Consider the following 21073-nt stretch of genomic DNA (forward strand, 5'->3'; position numbering starts at 1 on the left):
AAGTATTGGCTCTCAGTTCAGACATATTTCAATGGCAACTAAATCTATAACCTGTGGAAATGTGATCCAAAACTGTGAGAAGGGGGAGAAACATGTGAAGCATCAAAACTGCTATCAATACCATTCGAAGTTAAAGGTTTAGTCAATCGAGAAACTAGTGATGTGGAATTGTTGAAAAATGTCAATAAAGCATCTAAAAACATGTCTTCTGAAGTTCTTACATTTTGAAGATATGGACACAGTTCAGCTTCTGCAGACTAAATGGACCTCAATTTCCAATTTTAATTAGGATTTGGAGTTCTTCTCATAACTACAAATTAAATAAATAGAAAGTATTCAGAATATTAAATTAAAATAATTCTTATATGCCGAGCCCATAATGAAAACCCTGACCATCTGCTATACAAATAATTTGTTGTAAAACAAACACTCTACAATATGTTGAAGCGCCGTTGCCAAGGACCGCATTTTAGTTGCCAAGCGGCGTCGGTACGGGCTCATCGAACAAACAGCGGCTTTTGTTGTCAATCCAAACAAAAATGCTTGGCAGTAGTTGTACTTTTTCAATTAAATAGCCAAGAGCTGTATATTTTATATTCGATTTAAAACAATTTAAATACTCAACATGGAAGACGAAGAGGACTTTGAGTTGGATAGCAATGCTGTCGACGAAGGGAGTGATGGGGGTGAAGAGGAGGAACAGATAGAGCTCGAAGCGGAAGCTCTGGATAGCTGGTCCTCGTTTCATGAGCGCATTGATGCTTTGCTGGAAAACGAGCATTGTGAGAAGCCGGTGCGCAAGCTAGATGAACGGCGGAAGAACACATTGGAACGGGTACGGGAACAGTTTCGTACTGCACCCAAGTCCATAGCGGACCGTGCTCGCTCGCAAAAGAATCAAATTGAACAGCAGTTGGAGCTGTCGAGCACTCGTCTGGGTGAGTTGATGCGGTTCGGGGATGAGCTTGTTACGAACATACGGGTGGCGAATGAAAGACGCGAGCTGGATCGTCTGGCGTTCGAGTCCTCGCAGCAGACCAAGATGGCTGTGAACCTGCATCGTGAGAGCATGCAGACAATGGCCAAGTTTTCGAACATCAAATCGCGCTGGACGGAGCTGAATGAGATCAACGAGCCAATGGCGCTGTGGGAGCAGATCGAGGATCAGAAGAAGCGCATAGGCGAGATCATGGAGAGCAAGGACGAGATGATTGCGGCTTGCCAGCGGGAGATCGACCGTATGAATGCAAAATACGAGTACGACTGTGAGCGACAGGCTGCCGATCTGAGCTGCCTGGTGGAGCGTGTGGATCACCAGGTGGAGACACTGAAGGATGCTTACAAGCAGCATCTACAGATGCTGCGTCACACCATTGAGGACGAACGCCAGCTGTTCGCCATCACATCTGTGGAGAAGTGGCGCAGCTTCTTCGATGCCCTGAACACAAATTTTGAAGAGAAGACAGACTTTCTAAAGACTCGAGAGCGTTTCTACGCAGCCCAAACACATCTGATCACCGAATCCCAGGAGGAGTTGACCAAAAGTACGCGCATACGTCTGGAGAAGGAGTGCGAGCGTCTAGAACTTGAGCTGCGACGCACTCGCGACAATGTGCTGATGAACTCAGAGAAGCTGGACTACAACTATCAGGTGTTGCAGAAACGGAATGATGAGAACGTCATCATCAACAATCAACAGAAGCGGCGTGTGGCGCGTCTGCACGAAGCGGTGGTGCGCATGCGTCATAAGCTGGTGAGTATCAACCAGACCGGCAAACAGACGATCAAGCGTCTATCGACGGATATCTATAAGCTGCATGCAAGTATTAACGACATGGAATCAAAAGCGCACGCCACACGTCTGGCCAACAAGGAGAAGTTCGATCGCATGTGGGAAATGAATTACACGGAGTTGATGGTTCTGGTTAATCGAGTATTCGAAATCGACCGCATCCTGCACGAACAGCAGCTGGCCATACCTTGGCAGAAGGTTGAAGTGGATACCACTGATATTAATCCGATGCCGCCGCGTCGGCACAACAATATTATGGAACAGTTTCGAAGACGCGCTGGAAAACCGTCCAAGAATCGGCCCATTGTTAAGGTCAAGGCACACGAACCAGACGTTAAGGAACTGCCGATAGAGACAGTGCGTCTGATGCACAATTTAATGCGTAAGTTGGCGGATCGGGGCGGATTTCTCATCGAGGAGCGCCTGATTAAGATACTAGAGCCCTACTCTGAGGAAGATCAATGTCTGGTGCGCATCGACAACATCTTTGCGGCACTACGGATTCGCCGTCTACGCGATGTCGAGCAACTCACACGCATCTTTATGCCCTTCACCTACTGTCCCAATTGCCAGCCGGCTGGCCTTAGTCCCCAAAAGTGCGCTGAAGTGTTTATGCATGATCGCAAGCATAGTCGCTATCTGAAACTGGCCGATGTGGAACACCACGAGCATTACGCCGAACCGGACTCAATGATCAGTATTGCCGATGGCAGGAAGTGTGACAAACACTATCTAGTCATGGAGCCAGCCCTCATACTGCACGCCCTGAATAAGTTCACCAAGGAGATGCACAAACGCCTATATCTGACTCCGGTCGATCCCCATGTGCACGAAATCAACTATATCCAGGTCACGGACGAGACCATTCGCACCTTCTGGCGAAAGTTTAGCGCCTGCTTCCCCCAATCAAAGCGCAGACTCTGGAAGATCCTCGAACATGGTCTCAACCACTATGTAGATGTGTTGAAGCTGCGCCAAGAATACGACGCTGAGGTCGAACGTTTGCGTCTGCAAAACGTCGAATTGGGTCACTTGCTCCAAAAGTATTTGGTCTAGCCAACTACTCAGTGAACTGATATCCCCTTTTTACTTTTATGGCAGTACAATTTCATTTTTTCAAAGTTTTTACTAATGTTCGCTATAAATTCTGATTGTATAATTCGCTCAATAAAAACCACTTCTATAACTCTTGTGGATTCTATACAAAAATGCATTCCAGTGAAGTACTTTGGAGCTTTTTAGAACATGCTTACTTATTTAATAGGGCTGAAAAGGAACTGATACTTTACACAATATTTGTAATGCTATTACATAATATTTCTATAAATAAATCAGGCTTAAATTCAAAACTTTGCTTGCACATATTGCAACATTTAGTATTCCACAAAGAGCGCTTTAATTATTTCTATTACAAAACTAATTTTGACTTATATATGTCAGGATTTTGGGACCAGTTTCTTGAAAAAACTATATTAAGTCTCTCATTAGCAATATTTATTACACATACAAATGATGCCTATTTGCATGTGTTCGTATGAAGACTATAAAAACAGGCTCTTTAGCCAATCCATTGGCATTAAGTTTTCTAAATATTCCTTCAAATGTGAGCATTAAGCATAAATTCGAGATTATGGAATCAATATTACATTGGGCTTTGAGTAAAGCTTCCTTCCAGACATATTAGGGTTTCAAATGCAAATCATATACCAGCTGATTTAATATTTAAAATAAATAAATAATTGGTTTTCCTTTTTCTTTATCCAAAAATATTACCATAATTTTGATTACATTTTAATTTTAAAACAGAAAGAGCTGATCCGAAAATTGCATTTAGAATTTGTGATCGCAATTGTTGTTTCGCAAATCGGTAGATAATCTAAGGAAAATGGCGACTCCCTAATGACAGTGCTAAGCCTTGATGATGCTGACGTAAGCGTTGTGTGTATGTGTGTGTGTATTGGGAAGTGGGACTAAGTGTTAAGTTTGCAAAATAGAGAACAAAATATAGTAAAAGTGTCGTTTAAAAATACGTTGAAGACTAGGATTTGTGCATGGCAGCTTTCCGGCCCCGGGGCTTCCTTGTTCGAATAGCCGATAGCTTGGGCGAATGCTTGAAGCCACAGTACAGGCAACAGGCACAATTCTTAGCTCTCGACTTCACAGAGGCATGACTCTTGGTTAGATCGATTACATCTCCTTGTGAAGAGGCAGAAGGCAGAATGTTAATGCTTGGCTCGGCAAATACTTTCGTTTTGGCGCGGCGCACGGGCCGTTTCTTTGGCGGAGCCAGCTTGCCGCTGGTCGCCACTATCTTGCTACGTTGACTGCCTGCTATGGACAAGCTGCTCATGAACGGAGCCTGTGAGGGCAGAGCCTCTAGGAGCTCTTTATCCAACACCTGAATGGTCGCATCGTGTGTGAGAGGCGCCACATAAAAGCAGTTGCCATTGCGATGCAGGAAGCCCAAGCGAACGCCCATTTCCAGTGTAGCATTCACGGTGTGCCTCATCTGAGGATCGAGCGGCTGCTTAATTGCTTCCTCCATGCTGACCATAATCGATTCGTAGCTAACAGGCTTATTGATGCCCTGCAGCAGTTGCATCAGCAACAAGCCCGTTTGGTTGGTGGAGCCCTTTGCTCTATGGTTGGGGAGTTGTGTATTGAGTGGATCCGTTCTTATGGAACCGTCATTTCTTATTCACTTACCCCGCCATCCTTTAGCAACGCGTATAGTTGTCTTATTGTGCTATTGTTTAAACTTATAAGTAACTTGAAACTATTGTAAAGTTTGTTGTTAGCTCTTCGAATTCTAGATAACGAATGAATGAAAGTTAAGAAGAATGTTAAAGCCACGAGGAAAACAATTTCGAAGCTTGCTTTGTAGTTCTTAAAGAGTTTCTCAAATGTCTTTAATTCTTTTTTGTATTTCACTTCTTATTTTTTTTCAACTTAGTCCATGAGTTCGAGATAAGAGTATAAAGCAAATAAATTATAATGATGGCTTCTAGCTAAAGATTCTGGCAGTCATGGCTGAATCATGCTATCATATTTGTTTTAACTTTAAGTTAACAATATATAATAATAATAATTTTTGTTATCAGCAGAGTGTTTTTATTTAAAACTATCCATCGCGGACAATCATTAAATTTGTATGTATTAATTAATTTATTTATAAATAATAATAATGTTGCCATATACAAATCAAATAGGTGGTCGAGGTCTGAATTTCATCAAACGATTCTCATTTAAAACTATATATTTTTTTAATGGTGGTTATATATACTACATACATATCTAGAAAAATATATTATGTGTTGCGTAGAAAGCAGTCAACGTATTTATTAGCATTTGAGTGGATTTTTATAGATTAATATATTATTCATATTTTATATGTTACATACATTTTGTCACACATTTTGTCGATTTTTTTAAACAACACATGCCCTTAGCTGATTTCTCTTCAACTATTTATGTGAATAATTTTACAATTTTTGATTGTTGATACTTTTCCTATTTTGGCAGCTATTTTACGTGTTTTTTCAAAGCTGTGTTGCACACGCAAACATTTAATTAAAATAACATTAATTATGTTATTTGCACCGTGTGGCTGTTGACGGCTTTCCGCTTGTCGCCGTTTTAATTACCACTGCCCTAATTTGGCAGGCTGACCTGGGCAGGTAGGGAATCGTTAGCCAGCTAGGAGCGTTAGGTAATTTAATTACGAAACATGGCTGCGCGGAACTAACTTAATTATAAATAAAATGATGACAATGGAAAAGTATTCAAATATCATAAGTATGCCTGCACTGCAGATAAATTATACGCATACATAAATAAAGTGCGCTCAAGTAATAATTAAAATTATTTCTTTATGCTACATATAGTATGAAATTTTTTAATGTTTGTATTTCCGCTGGCAAGGACCCAAAAAACTGGCTTTTATCTTAATGTTGTTTATGAGCCGCCAACGAACCAACCAACCCAGTCACTGAATTTCGCGCCGGAGCGGCATGTTAATTACACACACATCTATACATACATATAAACCAACATATTTACATACATTTAGCAGCAAAAAAAGAGAGAGAGAGAGAGAGAGATAAGCATTGGGTCCAGTTTAATAAAGTCATAAATTCGCTCGGACTGTGGTCATTCCGCCCATTCTTGTACTGATGATGCCTCCTGAATAACTTTGTGCGACTTTGTGGCCGTGTTGTTTGTGAGTCATTGTTGTTGTTGCCGCAGTTGTGGCTGTCGTTGTTGTAATGAATTGCCTGACTGTTCTGCATGTCCAACATCTGCTGAAAATCAGTCAAGTTGGCAAATGATTTTCATGTACGCTCGCACATCGATGGACAGGGCAAGAGGATAATAGGGCAGCCAGGCAGCCAGGCAGGAAGGCCGTCGCACGTGGCGTATGATTAATGCAATGTCATGCTGTTGCTATATCGAGTGCCCCGGGACTCAAGGCTGCTGCTGCTGCTGTCACAGTGCGCCGTTTAATGGCTTTAAGTAGGCATTCATAATTGGCCTTTAAGGCCGTTAATTGCAGTGGAAATGCAACTTTATGTTCATTTGCAGGCAAAAAGGCAAAAAGGCTGATACAGGGGCAGTGGCAGAGGCAGAGGCAACACTCGAATTGGGGTCACACTCAGCTCGGTTCTCGGACCTCGTCTACTATTTTTTATTTGATTGACTGCACAGCTGTGCGAATGCTTATTGCTTGCTTTTCGCATTTGCTGCTGTGTGCTTTCCTCTGGAGCGGCACAATTACAAAACAAAGCTCGACAGCAGAAATCTTCATTAGGAACCCATTTCTGCAATTGCAGCTCGCATAACTCGACTAGTCGAGCCGACTAGCAGCATCATAAAGGCAAATTGTGTTTTCCCAACAAGCTAATGAAAGAGTTGGCCAAAGGAGCTCCAGCAATTTAGCATTGGAATTAAAATGGAAGCATCGCCAACATACAAGTATTTGCAACGATGTCGGGAAAGTTTGAAAACAAACTGTAACACTGTTGTAGTTAGATTCGAATAGTTTTGATGGAAACGTGCAATCCAATTATTGACTCTGAATGACTCTAATGATTAGCTCATAGTTCTATCTCAACAATATTTAACAATATTTAAGGCAGACAAAGAAGCAATTAAAAAAGTTACCAAACAATGATTGGAAAATATTCAGGTTTGTTATTCTGGGAGAAGAGTGTATTAGTTTATATATTTATAGTTGCCTTAAAAGTGTTTAATGTTATTTCAAAGATAAATATTAAAAACCGCCCGAATGGAGTACGAAAATTTGCCTGTTTTATTAAAATTAGAATGGACTGCTATTCAAGAAATTTGATACAAAAAAATCGCCCGAATAGAATACAAAAATTTGCCTACTTTATTAAAACTAGAATGGGCTCCTATTCAAGAAATTTGATAACAAATAATAAATCGGTGTTTAACAACCTACAGCCAATTAGAAGACTAGAAAGAAGCTGCTACAATTATAATTCGGACGATCACTTAAAATTTATAATTTCCCTGTGTGTATGCGACAATTTTGAATATAGATGTTTCAAAAAACTCTTTCAAATATGTTATTGAAATATGTTTCTTTATCTTTTTTTACTTTATCCTTTGAGACGTGGTGTAGTACGATCGGGTTCAATTGTTGACTCAATTCATAAAAGTATTACTAAAATTTAATCACTTAGAAAAATATTAATGAAGTTGAAGTGTTAAAAAGTCAAGTTTCTTTTTTGTTAAAAGATTTGGTTATACGAGTATGCGGCAACTCGAAAAGGAAAGCCAAGAATGCTGAACAGCACACGCAAAGGGATTTGTAAGTGTAAGACAATTAGAGTAATTATGTCTATTAAGTATGAAAATGATTAAAATGGTGAGCCCACAATTATTAATTAAATATTCTTGGCCGTCTGGGGTTAAGCAAGTGTGAAATGCTTTTGATAGCATGCTTTTAAGCAATAGCACAAGCACAAGCACAAGCTGCGGTTACTTTGAACGTCAACTGCCTTACTAATTGGACAAATATTTGAAAACTATTTAGGCACTGAGCTGGAGTCAACAGCATTATTATGATGACTTCGCAAAATGTTCCTGATTGATGCGCTAATTGAGCATATCAATGAAACGGCAAACACGCGCTCCTCAATATTTGTGTGGTTTTGTGTATATATCTTAAATGACTATACAAATATTGATTTTATTGGCACATATTGTGTCTTTAATGGAGTAAAGCCTCAATCAAAAGGGCAACACACACACACACACACACACAAAACATACACAAATGCAGACACCCACACAGCGGCAGACAACGCCATTTGACAAAAGTTTCTATAAAGTTTGTGAGGCTCGTGTTCCTTTTACGGTTTTGTTATTGTTGTAGAGGCTCGTGCAGACAGGTCGTCGTCATTGTTGACGGTCTTTAAATTGCCACAAAATACTTGAATACTTGTTTGTATATATTTTGACTTTGTCTATGTGTTGGTGTATGTCTGTGTCAAAACGTTTGTCAAAGCTCTTTGCCATTAAACCAATTTGCGCAAACAAAATAAAAAGCTACCTTCGGCTGTTCCCAAACCTGTGATACCCTACACGGTATTCCTTGATGCCATTCACATAAATTGTATTTCATTTAAATTTCCTTTTGCGTTATTGACAGCGTGCGAAGATTTTAGCAATGGGGATTGAATAAATTCATGGGTTTCTTGAAAAAGTAAAATGCAAAAAAACGATCAAGTTTAAAAATCTTAAAAAGATTACTTTAAATAAGCTTACCGCCAGCTTCAGAATCGTATGTAAGTATGTATTAAATAAAGTACTTTAGAAAGATAAGATTCAGGGGTGCCGTTACCTCCACTTTTTGTTAAGTCGGATATTAAACATTTTATGACAATTTCTGGTGTTCTTTTAAAGTGTATTTTGTTACTTTAGCAGATTATTATTTAGTAAGTATAGTACTGCAAGCTTTTCTCTTTATAGCCTTAGTTGCTTTGGAAAGGACTCTTTGGTCGTAGGGGATGATAAAACGCTAAAAAGCGACGCGTAAAATTTCTATTGCTATTCCAGCCTCTGTGCTCGTTGTTATTGGTGTTGTTGCTCGTATTGTTGCCGCTGTCGTCCTGCAAATCCACATAAACACACAGACACGCACACAGACACACTTTGACATTTGACAGTTTTTTGCCGGAGCCGTTTTATCTCATAGAGAGGCCTTTTTTAATTGCTTGTGCGTTGGAGTCGTTGTTGTCGTAAATTGGCCGAATTTTCGTTGTTTAGCCTATGAAATACGTAGCTTAAATTAGTTGGTGTCTGTTTGCTTTGGCCTTTCAACTAAAGTGACGAGCTGAGTGGAGCACAACACAATAAAACGAAAACAAAAACAAAGACAAAGACAACGACAACAACAAAGGCAAAGGAGGCCTGAAAACGAATGGGAGCCCCATTTAAGCCGCTTTCCGCTTTGTCTTGTTAATTGCTTTGATTGCCTTGTCTGTGCCCTCAACTTCGAAAATATACATGCTGATGGGGAGGGGAGAGGACGGCTAGTATACCCACTTTGTCAACTAAATCCTTTTAGCTATTTTCTACTGCTTGTGCGCATTACTCGGAATCGTGTTTAAGTTTAAATTACAACTTTGTCCACCCCGCTGGCAAGTTCAGTTCAAATGAACATTTAAAGCACTTAAAAAGATCTTGAAACTACGAAATTGAAAACAAGTTTTTTTTTTCTACTCTGCAGTTTTCTACGCGCATAGCTGTAAGTGACCAGAAAAGGAAAAGTTCCAATTGAATAGCAAAAACAGTATTAGGGCTTAGTTCTGCGCGCGTAGAGTAAACAGAGTGAATCCCATAACAAACCAACAGTTTAAATAGCGCGGAATGTCGACACTAAAGCTGCAGGCAAGATAGGGTCATAAACGAAGGCGACGGCCACTAAAAGGATCAAAAGCAGACGAGCAATTGACAGGAAAACAGACAGGCGCGGCACATATTACAAACATTCTTAATAGAGTAGCTATGGTTAAAGAAATAATGACATAGGAATGGAGGACTGGGACTAAATATAAAGAAGAAAATATAAAAGTAATGATTATATTAAAAATCAAGTAAAAAAGAAAGACAATAGAAAAGAACAATTATCTGAGATCGTAAGAAGTCGTAAGACACAAAAAAGGGTTAATACGAAAAATTTAAGAATTTTGTGTTTTCTTTTTTAATATCATATCAGTATGCAATGCAGAAATCTGCTTAATCATATCACAAAATGTATGCATATTGGAAAATCTGCTAATACACTGGTTTGTTTAGATATTTAAGAAATATCACAAAAGTTGAAAAAGAAAAGTTTCCTTTTAACAAAGGCAACTACAGTATAACTGGGCTGAGTTTTTATGGCCAAAAGTGTCCCCTCATCTTTCCCGGTTACAGTTCCAGCATAGTTCAAATAACCAAAACGAATACGAATTTTTTCCCAAAAGCCGCAGGCTTCTTTGAATAAAATTGCGGCAACTGTGACTGCAATGCTGAAATTAATAAACCTAAAAGCCTTTACCTGGCAACAACAACCATAACTACTGTCAGAATAAAATTTTAAATGCAAATACATGCAGCTCACATACACACACACACACACACGTCTGCAGCAGCAACTGTGGCACTGAGTGTGCGGCAGTGGTGGCAGTGCTGGCAATGGTGGAGAGTGGGGGCGGTGCTAAATGCTTTGTAAATGCTGGAAGTTGCAAGTCAGGCATGTCAACCAGGCTAGCTATTTTGCATGTCTATGTTAATACTCTGCTACAGCATAAACAACAACAGATAAACACAAACAAAGAGCGGACAAAAACTGCAATTTAGGAGACAACAATTACACACACACACACACACACACACACACACACACACAGATACACAGGCAGACATTGGCGCAGACAAAGAAGATGACTTCATTTTATGTAATCCATTTATGCCATCGTTGGGTCGCAAGCACGCACGCAATTTAAAACGGGTTAACAGCGCAACTATGTATGCAGCAGCAACTAGAAATTATTTGTTGATTGCAGTGCAGACAGCATACCCGTTATTCGCCTTCCCTTCACACCACCTATCTGCGAATCCTCTGGAGCAATTTTATTCAGCCATCCTGCTGCAAAAAGCGAACCGCATTTAGATTTCACTCTGTCAGGAACTTTGCATTTGTCTGCTTCGTTTCCTGTCTGTTGTTGTTCAGTTGCAGATATGTGATTATATATACAGATACACAGCCACACACACAGTTGTGGGCAAAATAATAGTATTATTTATAATAGAAAGCGAGTTAAGTACAGAAGACTTATTTTATTTTTATGTGCAAATACAAATTCTCCTTAATCATAAGCAATATAATTCAGATTATTTACATATTTGTTATTATTATAACACTAACCAGTTAGTTGGGCATATTGCAGATATTATTAACAATGATTTTTTGATTTGCAGATTTCTCCAGAGGGATCGCAACATTTAATCGGCTTTAAGATTCCCAAAGACTATTAATTGGTAACGAAAGATCTCCCATGATAGTACTACTTTCAAAAACCATATGATACTTGTATGATAATTTTTCAAAAGGTTTTTTAAATTATCTTTGGGAAATTATACCACCTGCATATGGGTTTCATTTATAATTAACAGCAAAAAATACTTTAAATCAAGCTGCTTCAAAATTCGCTTTTTGCAAGTAGTTATGTATTAAGTTTTCACTAATTGGTAAAATAATGGGGCTATAAAGTTACAAATTAATTGAATTTGGGACATTAATACAACTATGTGGCAGCTTTATTTTCATGATGGACTTAACGTAGCTAACAAAACTAAAAATCAAAATGTCCAATTAGAATACATAATCTATTTCGCCATTTAAGTGCATTATGGAAAATCACTGATGGTGGACCGACTCCCAGTACTAAAGGGTATATTTTTTGGTGGTGCATTGAAGACACACTAACACTTATATTTCTTTCACCACAACTGTATACACATATACTTATTTATATACATATGTACTTATATACGCGTTTGTGTGGCTTTGGTTTTCCGGTTTCGAGTGTCCTTTCCATGACTTGTTCATGTTCTGGTGGAATGCCTTTGTTTGTTCGCCTCGACACAAGTTGTTACAAGTAATTGAAGTTTTCCTACCGAAAATGCTATAATTTTTGTTTGTTCTCCACATGTTTATCACAAAAATTTGCCAAACACACACACATACACACACACAATTACACCCACATAACTTGTGTTTATTGTTTTTATTTGTTTTTATTAGTTTTGCAATTTAATTCAACAGACCATGAGTATCTCTGCCTACATGGCGTATGCGTAACTTTTATTTTAGCGAAGCTGCATATAAAATGCAACATGCGCTTATAACTTTTAACGCCAGAAAGCACAACTGCCAACTTTTTACCTCGAAGCAGACTAGGAAAAAACTTTTTTACCCTTGTACTTCCTACAGACTTAGAAAGTTCTCCGTTCCCAAATGCACACCAAGAACACACAAATACACACGAATACAGATGCAACATGGGGATGGCATCTCGCAGCCACTTTTGCAGTTTTCTGTTGTTGGCAGTTGGAATGGAGGTCCGGAGAGCTGATACATAAATGCATAGAAACGCAATAAGCTTCTCTAAATTCATTAAATCAAAAGCGAATTATGTCTAGAAATGCAATTAAGACAGGCGTCCTTTTCAAATGTATTTAATTTGTGAGCTGGGAATTGAAATTTTGCCACACATGTGTTCAAATCGAAACTGTAGTTATGGTAAATAGCCCAACAGATTAAATAATTTCTTCAAATTAAAACCTAAATTGCTTGAATCATTGAAGCGAATAAAAATTATCGTTACGCAAGAATAATCAGACTTTATTGACAAATTAATACTCAAAGGCAACACTCAGAATAAAATTTAGAATTTAATTCTAAAATCGAGAACAACCTTGATTGAACTCTTTTGTTTTTTTCCACATGAAAATTTACCTTTGAAATTTACGGATGATTTTTATATAATTAATTGTGGAATTTACTCGATGGTATTAAATTATTTTGTATTTTTATGTTTAATTTTGAATTTTAGATTAATTTGTATTTAATTTATCATTCTAATGACGCACCAAAAATAGGATGAAGTAATTAATTATATAGCTTAAAAAATGTTATAAAAAAATTATTGTCTTTTCTAGATATAGGACTTTATCAACATTTTACGCAATATAAATGTTTCAATGATATTCAAAGCTTCAATTCATATTCATTCCAACATAAAATAAAATTAAAAAATCTATTTTCTTGTGAAAAGTAATTTCAATATACTTATGAAAACAAAAAAGGATAAATTTTAAAAACTTCCAATGTCACTTTCTTTCGAAAATACAATTTATATGTTCACAAAATTGTTTTAAATATTTACACAAATATTATTGCGGTTAAATTTACTTGGTAATAAATAAAAAGGGTGCTTCGGAATTTATTGAACTGAAATATAAATAAAAACAATTTATAATTTTGAAGCAATGGTCGACTGACTTCCGATATGTTTAAAGAAGGAGGAATGGTACACGTATAATAGTAAAAACAGCAGTATTATATGCAAAAAAAAACTTATGGATTTACTAAAATAATAAATATTTACGAAAAATGAGTAATTAATTGTATTTATATATCGCACGAACACACACAAAGCCATTACTCTATTTATTATTCTGATTCATTTTTGATTTATTTATTTTGTTACCCCATCTATTTGTTTACGTCGTTCTGTCATTTTTCCCAACATCAACAGCCATTTTTGTTGACTTAATAAATAAATAGGAATGCCAATACTTGTAACCCACGCATCATAATTCTTTTTTTTATGTTGTTGTCTTTCATTTCCTTTTTTGTGGCACTCCACATTGTTGCCGAATATGTTCTCTTCATAATATACAACATATTCCCACATTTCCGCATTACAAGCAAAATTGGACAGCGGCACAACCGCACAAACGCACACACATATGTGCATACAAGATTAATGATTATCGCTCACACTTGTCGTCCACGTTTAGCTCTTGTTGCTAGCTGTTGCTGTTGTTGTCGGTCGCATTTTAATAATTAATGCATAAATAATGATTTCATGAAGTGCGCTCAGCCGCATGCACGTACGACCACAACCACCCGAACGATATAATACAGGAGCAACCAAAAGAAAAAAGAAACAAAACATAGTCCATGATACAAACAACAAAGCATTGAAACGAATAACGAAAATAAGACAAAACAAAACTCAGCACTAAAACAAGTTGAGTGCAGAGTTGAGTTCTACTAACCTTTTTTTTGTGGAGCTGAAGCTGTTGATTTTGTTGTTGCTGCTGTTGCTGTTGCTGTTGATGTCCGCTTTGTTGTTAGTGCTTTAGTAGTTGCTTTGCAGTTGTTGTTGTTGTGTTTGTTGCTTTTTCTGCTGCCTTCACCACTTTGTGCTGCACTGCGAGTTCCACTTCCGCTTGCCACTCGCCCTCGCACACGCATTCGCACACACACATATGTACGAGCAACGTACAACGTCCAACACTTTGCAATTGGCACGCGCGCCCGCACATACACAAACACGCACGCACACACACACACACACACCAACACACGGACAATACAAAACAGTTAATCCATCATCATTATGATTTTCGTTTTTCTGTATCGTCTATTTTTGTTTATTTATTTTTTGCTTCCCGCACTTTTTACGATCTTCCCATTATTTTATGTTTGCCTGTTGTTGTTGTTGCTGATGTTGTTTTGGTTGTTGCTGTTGCTTTGCTCGTCGACGTTGTTGCCTTACTGTTGTTTGTTATTGCGAGTCCTGTTTTGCTTTTATTCGTAGTTTTGCTTTTGTTGTTGCTTATGTTTTATGTGTTGGCCACAGAAATTGCTGCTTTATTGTTGTTAGTACAGCTGTTATTGTTTTTGTTATTGTTGTACGTGTTGTTGTGTTTCTTAGCCTAGTCCCTGCCAACATATTTCTTTATATTTTAGCAAGAAAATGGTACACACGCTACCAACCTTTAGCATTGAAGTTTGTTTCTTTCTTTGTTGTTTTAACACGTTTTTATGGCATTTTTAAAGGCAAGCTTTGTGTGTCCCTTTTTTTTTGTTTGCTTGTTTTATACTTTTTAAGAATCTGTGTGTGCGTGACAATGCACTGTTAGCTTCTTGTATGCTTCTTTGACTTAAATTTGTTAGCAACCAAAAAATTGGCCAAGTGCTTAATTAGCTAGACCTAATTTAATTCTCACAAGCTCCAAGAATCAGTGTTGCGCAAATTTTTCCCTTAACGCTTTTTAAGCCGAAAACTGAATTGTGGCACGCCAGCTTAAAAGTGTTTTTCGTGGGCTAACGAAAATTTAATTATAATTTAATTGCGGTTGGCTCTTGCACTCGCACCCTCTTCTCGCTACCCATCCCCATCCCCATCCACTACCTAGCCGGCCCGAAATTATTCGTTTAAAGGCATATAAATTTTAGTAGCATATATTTGCGGGCAAATGAAATTTTCATTTTACATGCCGCGCACATAGTTTTGGTTGGTTTTGCGAAACAATTGCCAAAATTGGTATGGCTTTGTGGTTGTTGTTCTTTCTGCTGTTGCTTGTGTTATTGTTCTTCTTCTTCTCTCAACAGCTGCGCAATTGAAATGAATTTTAAAGGCCAAGCAAAATAAACAAAATTTGTTATAAGTGTGTTTCTGTTTGCCTGTAAGCAGTTGTATGGCTAATTAACACACACACATACACACGCAGACACCCGCAATACATACACCCACTTATATGCTCATAGCATGTGCATGCAAAATTGAGCACACATTTATCAAGCGCTTGCCGACAGCACCTTCAATATCTTATCTTTAACCCAAGCTGCTGCCACATTCCTGTCTGTATGTTCTTTCCTACTTAATTTGTTTGGTGCTTTCGCTCCCCCGCCCACGCTCCTGATAATGTCGTTACGCTCTGGCAGCTGCGTCAGCACCATGCTGAGCTCGTCAGTCTGTCAGTCAGTCAGACTCAGAATCAGACTCAGTCTCAGTCAGTGTTGGCTTGCCTTAAGTTCTGGTCCGCCTCTTCGCCTACTGCTGATTTGCCAACAAAGTTTTTTAGCTCAGCTGGCTTTTGTTGTTGTTTTTAATGAGCTCGCCAAAGTTGTGCCTCAGTATGTGTGCGTGTGTATATGAGAAAAATTAAAATGTAACACCAATGGAAATTGCACGGTTGGCTGGCTGCTTAGAGCAGCAGAATCGTGCCACAGTGTCTGTGGTGGTGGTGGTGTGTGTATTTGAGTGTGTGTGTGTGTGTGTGTATGGCATATGGGAAGCGGCTTGTTAAGGTGCACGGCAGCTGTTTAATGAGTTCAAAAGTTAAAAGCAACTCAATATATTTTAAGGCTTTCATTCTTTTCAGCTCAGTAAACAATGAAACGCCTTTAGCTACAACGAACTTAAAGAACTAGAAAAACAAATTCAACTTCATTTTAAATTCTTTCAGGTGAATAAGAAGGTAAGGAAGAAAATAGTTTCAAAGAAAAACTGCAAATGAAGTTTCTAAGATCTTTTTCTCTAATAATTCTTAAATCAAATTAAAAATGTGTTAGCCTTTCGCATATTTTGTACTAAATGGAACATTTATTTGCTCTTGGACTATCTTTTCATTTTCCATGTCTGCCTTTTCTGACACTCATTTTATTCAAAATGGAATCCAAATTTTGTAAAACGCACACGATATATATTTTCTTGAATGCATAGTTAATAGTAAAATGGAATAATGATGTAAAATATCTAGCTATTAAAACTGAATAAAACAAAAACCTCAAAACAATTTACTTATAACAAGGTCTTTGCTCTGACTTGTTAGAGTTATCCAATAATATGTAATTACACTGAGTTATTATTTTAAGTTATGTAATTGTAGTCTATTATATACTATTAGCTTAGTCTTTGCTTTCTAAGAATTGCAGAAACGCAACACATAAAACCATTAGTTCCGTCTGTTGCTGAAATACTAACACATCTAAATTCTGTAACTGCTCTTAATTAACTTGTTTCTTTTATTATATTAAATATAAAATACTCAAATACCATATTCAAGCATACAAGTATATTAGCACTACATGCTTAGAATAACACAATAACTTTGTGATATGAGTGCCTCATTTTAATTTTAAATTCATGCATTCCTGCTCTTAACAGAATTTGGCAAGAATTTCAGACGAATTTGAGACTTCAAATGTCATTCCACATGTAAGTACATTTTTAAATTAAGTTCGCTCAAGTGGAACTAAATGCGGTTACTTAATAATGAAATTTAAATGTTTACAAATTTAAATGAAGTGAGAATTTCACATTAAATTTGCAGCAGTGTCGTGGCACTGGAGAAGTGTTGACGCTATTTCTAGAATATGCAACAAAATTTGCCATTGCCATTACCAGCTTGGACAAGCATTATACAAGCTAATAACACTTCTTGGAACATAAAAGCGCTCAACCAGTTAGTCCAACAGTGCGTATGCGTTATTAATGAGCAAGAATTTCATACACTTTCCCCCAACAATGGTTGCCTGGGTGATGGGCTTGTTGAACAACTAAGAAAGGACACAGATTGCACAGAAATTGTCGTTTGGGTTGCCTCTAATAGTACATATGTACATACATACATATATGTACATACATATGTAATATTTCTGGTTGCTTATCAGAGGCAGCTGAGACCCAAGCGTAGCATACTTTTGTGCGTTGCCGCCTCCGCTCTCTACTTCGGCGATGTTGATGATAACTTATGTAACTAACGCTGCATAAATCCACACACACACACGCGTAAAGGCCGAGACACACAGGCGAGCAACTTTTTTCCTTCTTTTTTTCCTTACTTAACTATTCAAATGGCATTTCTTTTGCTTTGGTTTGCTTGCTGTTGTTGCTGGTGGGTGATTTGGCACATTTTCTTCGATATATATATCTATGTATATATTTGTTATTGTCGCAGTTTTCTATTTTATTTTTTACCCAGCAACACTTTCTTCTATTTTGGCGCACTCACGCTGCGTGCTTTTAACACTAACAAGCAGCAGCAGCAGCAACAATAACTGAAGTGCGGAGTGAGGAGAAAACAAAAAAAAAACAAGCAGCAGAACCAAAAGAGCCAACAGCAGCAGCAGCAGCAGCAGCAGAGCCAAAGAACATTATGGACATTTGTCGTTGTCACACACACACACACACACCTACACAGCCATAGACACACAACAGCACGCACACCGACAGGAACACGGGCACTCACTTTGCTTTGGCTTGGCCACACTTCACATTTGGTTTGGTTTGGTTTGGCTGGCTTCGTAGTTGTTGTTATGGTTGTTGTTGGTATTGTTGTAGCTGCTCTCTGTTCTTCATTTGAAGACGCACACACACGCGCAAACGGTTTGCATAGCACACACACACAACTGCCAAATGGCCGGGATGCTGTTCATGTCACGTCGATGGACCATTTTTGACTGAATTCAAATCGAACTTATTTGGCATGTTTTCTGCAATGTGCGCTCTGCTGTTGCCTCGCAGTCGTCGTCGCTGTCGGCGTCATCGCCTCGTGCACGAGTCGTTTCGAGATCTTATAACAGCTGCTGCGCTGGCTATCGTTCTTGCTCTCGTTGTTGCTGTTGCTGTTGTTCTTGTGAGCGAGTGTCTTTGGCTGCGAGAGCGCGAGCGAGACTGAGGACGAGCTCCGGAGCATAAGAACTCCCATGTTGCATTTTGAGGCCGTTATGCTTTTTTGTTTTCCTTACTGGGACACAACAGTTAGGCTGCAATGGTTGGAGAAGGGCTTAAATTGATAAAAGAGCGTTGCCAGATAGTTTCAAATGTTCGCAAAAACTTTATTAAACATACTAGCAATACGTTTTGTATTGTACAAGTATGTATATTTACATTAACTTTACTTTAATTAAGATTTATTTAAAGAAATTTTATGAAATAAAAGATTAAAAGCTTATGAAAATTACAATAAAATTAAAAATCGGAGTTAGGGCAATTCTACCACACCATAAAAAAATTAACAAATAAAAGAAATGGGTTGCGACAAAATTCACCTTAGTCTTACTTATCATCCATATAAGGTTTATTTTAAAAATACACTGCAAAAAATATATATATAAGAAGAAAAAAGTTGTAATGGTATCCAATGAAGAAATCACAAAGACTAGCTTGAAAATATAACTTAAAAGTCTATTTTGTGATACAACAATTAAGATTAACTAAATTTTAATACGCAATGGCGTAAAATATATGTATTTAATTTACGTTGTATTGGTATACTAATAAAATAATGTTGAAACAGATGGTTAATTCTAATATAATTGAACGATAGGTTTATTAAAAAAAACTTATGCAAAATAAATGTAAACGAACAGATTTTATAGTTGCGAGGAGATATTTATGCATTTAAAAAATTAACAGTATTTTGTTTTTATTATTTTTATCATCAATGAATAATCCCTTAATTTAATTTTTTTATTCCCGCTCCTACTCAACTCTGAAGCTATTTAATCGTTTAAGGCTATTCGAAACATTCTGGCAACACCTAAAGTTGTTGTCTCGCCGCTCTTATACTTGTTCTCTTCTACGTGCTGAAACTCTCACGAGAGTGCCGCTGCGCAGTGTTCGACACAACAACTTCGAATTTCGAACAACGAGAAAGCGGCTTGCTTCCACAGCCCACTTATATAGGCAAGCCAAATACAAAGAAGAGTTTAGTTGCCGTTGTCGTGTGGACAACTGTGTGGCTCACTCACATACACGCACGCATGCACGCACATACGCACATGTAGAGCGAGTCGCAAACAAAAGATGCGGTCAAATATGTTGACAATACAGGGCGTATGTGCAATGCGCCATCAGCTCAGCTTCTTTGTTAAGAAGTTGGCCAAGCATCGGCATAAGCATTGACCTGCTTACACACACATGCACATACTCGCACACACACATACCCACAGAGACTGACAAAATTTATGCTATTTGTAGATAGTGAATTCTGTGGCGCTGCGTGGGAGCTTCAACCAAAATAGGAAGCACAATAACAATAACAACAGCAACAACAACGAAGAGCATATAAATTTAACGTTAAACTTTTGACACTGTCTCGGTGTGGTGCTGAGGGCAGAGGCGGTGGCAGGAGCCATGGCGACGGCGTCGACTTCCGGTCTGCGTGTCAGCGACAACAAAAGGAGTGACACACACACACACATACACACACATAGACGAGAGCGTTCTCGTGCAGACAATTTATGGCTTTGGGTTGTTATGCTGTTTTGAGAAATCTTTCACTTTAACCCCTCCCGGCACGCCTCACCACTCTTCACACCATGACGCATAAACATAAATAATAATAAATTTTGTGCTTTTTACGCCATTTTTCGGATATGTCTCGCATATTCTTTTTCTGCTCATGACAATGTCAACATTTCTTTTGTAGATCGCCTTGATGACAAGACACGGCACCCATATAGTAAATAATGTATATATTTGTAATTCTTGGACTAACAGCTCATCTCAACGTGTTTGTTTATATGTATGTATGTATTTTCAATCAGCGTGAAACCATTTTTACGATATACACTGCACATAAAGAGTAAAATTGTATTCTGAGAAGTCATAAAAGGATGATCATGTTTTAGTTAATTTTTGTATATTCTACGCTTGACGGCAATATTTTCTGATTATGGTCCTATTCTATTTTATAGGTCATTACTATTAAAAAGTTTCCAAAATATGAAACAAGGTGTTTAAATACATATTGGTCAATTTTTCTCTAAATTCTTTTTCAAATAATGCTCATATTATTAAGATTTTGAAATACCTGCTCATCTTATTTTTCTAAACTTTATCAGAACTATGGGGGTTTTGCTTCTTTCATTTTTGGTTAAGCTCCTGGAGAATTATTCAAGATTAAACGCGCTTAAGAAACTTTAAAAAATAATTTAAGGGAAAGAAATTATTTGTTTTAAATGAAATTGTGAATAATAGGGTCAACAAATTCGAGTATTTTTAGAAACGAAAATTAATGATTATGTGTGTTGAGCAAAGAAGGACGGAAGGAAGAACGCAACGATGTATAGGAATCCCAATTGGGTCAGCGCCTGCTGCAGTAAGCTTCCATTCTACGAAGACCTTTACTAACAATATGCACCCATCGGGCTGCTGAGAAGTATGCTATACTTTTTTCATT

General features: G+C 37.8%; 3 protein-coding genes across 3 annotated transcripts in view; 1 reads left to right on the forward strand and 2 right to left on the reverse strand.

Annotated features, from left to right (window-relative positions):
• Positions 1-18269, reverse strand: part of LOC115623365 (ras-like protein family member 10B) — a 69021-nt gene extending 50752 nt beyond the window's left edge. Inside the window, exon 1 of the mRNA XM_030517651.1 lies at positions 18137-18269. The gene's annotated coding sequence lies outside the window, so the exon portion shown is untranslated. The remainder of the gene's footprint in view (positions 1-18136) is intronic.
• On the forward strand, positions 543-2978 carry LOC115623363 (dynein regulatory complex protein 1 homolog). The gene has a single exon (XM_030517649.1). The coding sequence runs from the start codon at positions 626-628 to the stop codon at positions 2846-2848; it is 2223 nt and encodes a 740-aa protein (XP_030373509.1). The 5' UTR covers positions 543-625; the 3' UTR covers positions 2849-2978.
• Positions 3532-4616, reverse strand: LOC115623367. Its single transcript, XM_030517653.1, has 2 exons — positions 4499-4616; positions 3532-4431 (listed from the first exon to the last, which is right to left on the reverse strand). The coding sequence occupies exons 1-2, from the start codon at positions 4504-4506 to the stop codon at positions 3831-3833; spliced, it is 609 nt and encodes a 202-aa protein (XP_030373513.1). The 5' UTR covers positions 4507-4616; the 3' UTR covers positions 3532-3830.
• Positions 18270-21073: the final 2804 nt, after the last annotated feature.

Source organism: Scaptodrosophila lebanonensis, unplaced genomic scaffold (genome assembly GCF_003285725.1).
Source record: "Scaptodrosophila lebanonensis strain 11010-0011.00,11010-0021.00 unplaced genomic scaffold, SlebRS2 tig00000053-arrow-pilon, whole genome shotgun sequence".
In the NCBI taxonomy this organism is placed as follows: Eukaryota; Metazoa; Arthropoda; class Insecta; order Diptera; family Drosophilidae; genus Scaptodrosophila; species Scaptodrosophila lebanonensis.

Bases quoted from the DNA above. Each gene is read 5' to 3' on its own strand.
- LOC115623363 (XM_030517649.1), top strand. From the start codon at position 626: ATGGAAGACGAAGAGGACTTTGAGTTGGATAGCAATGCTGTCGACGAA.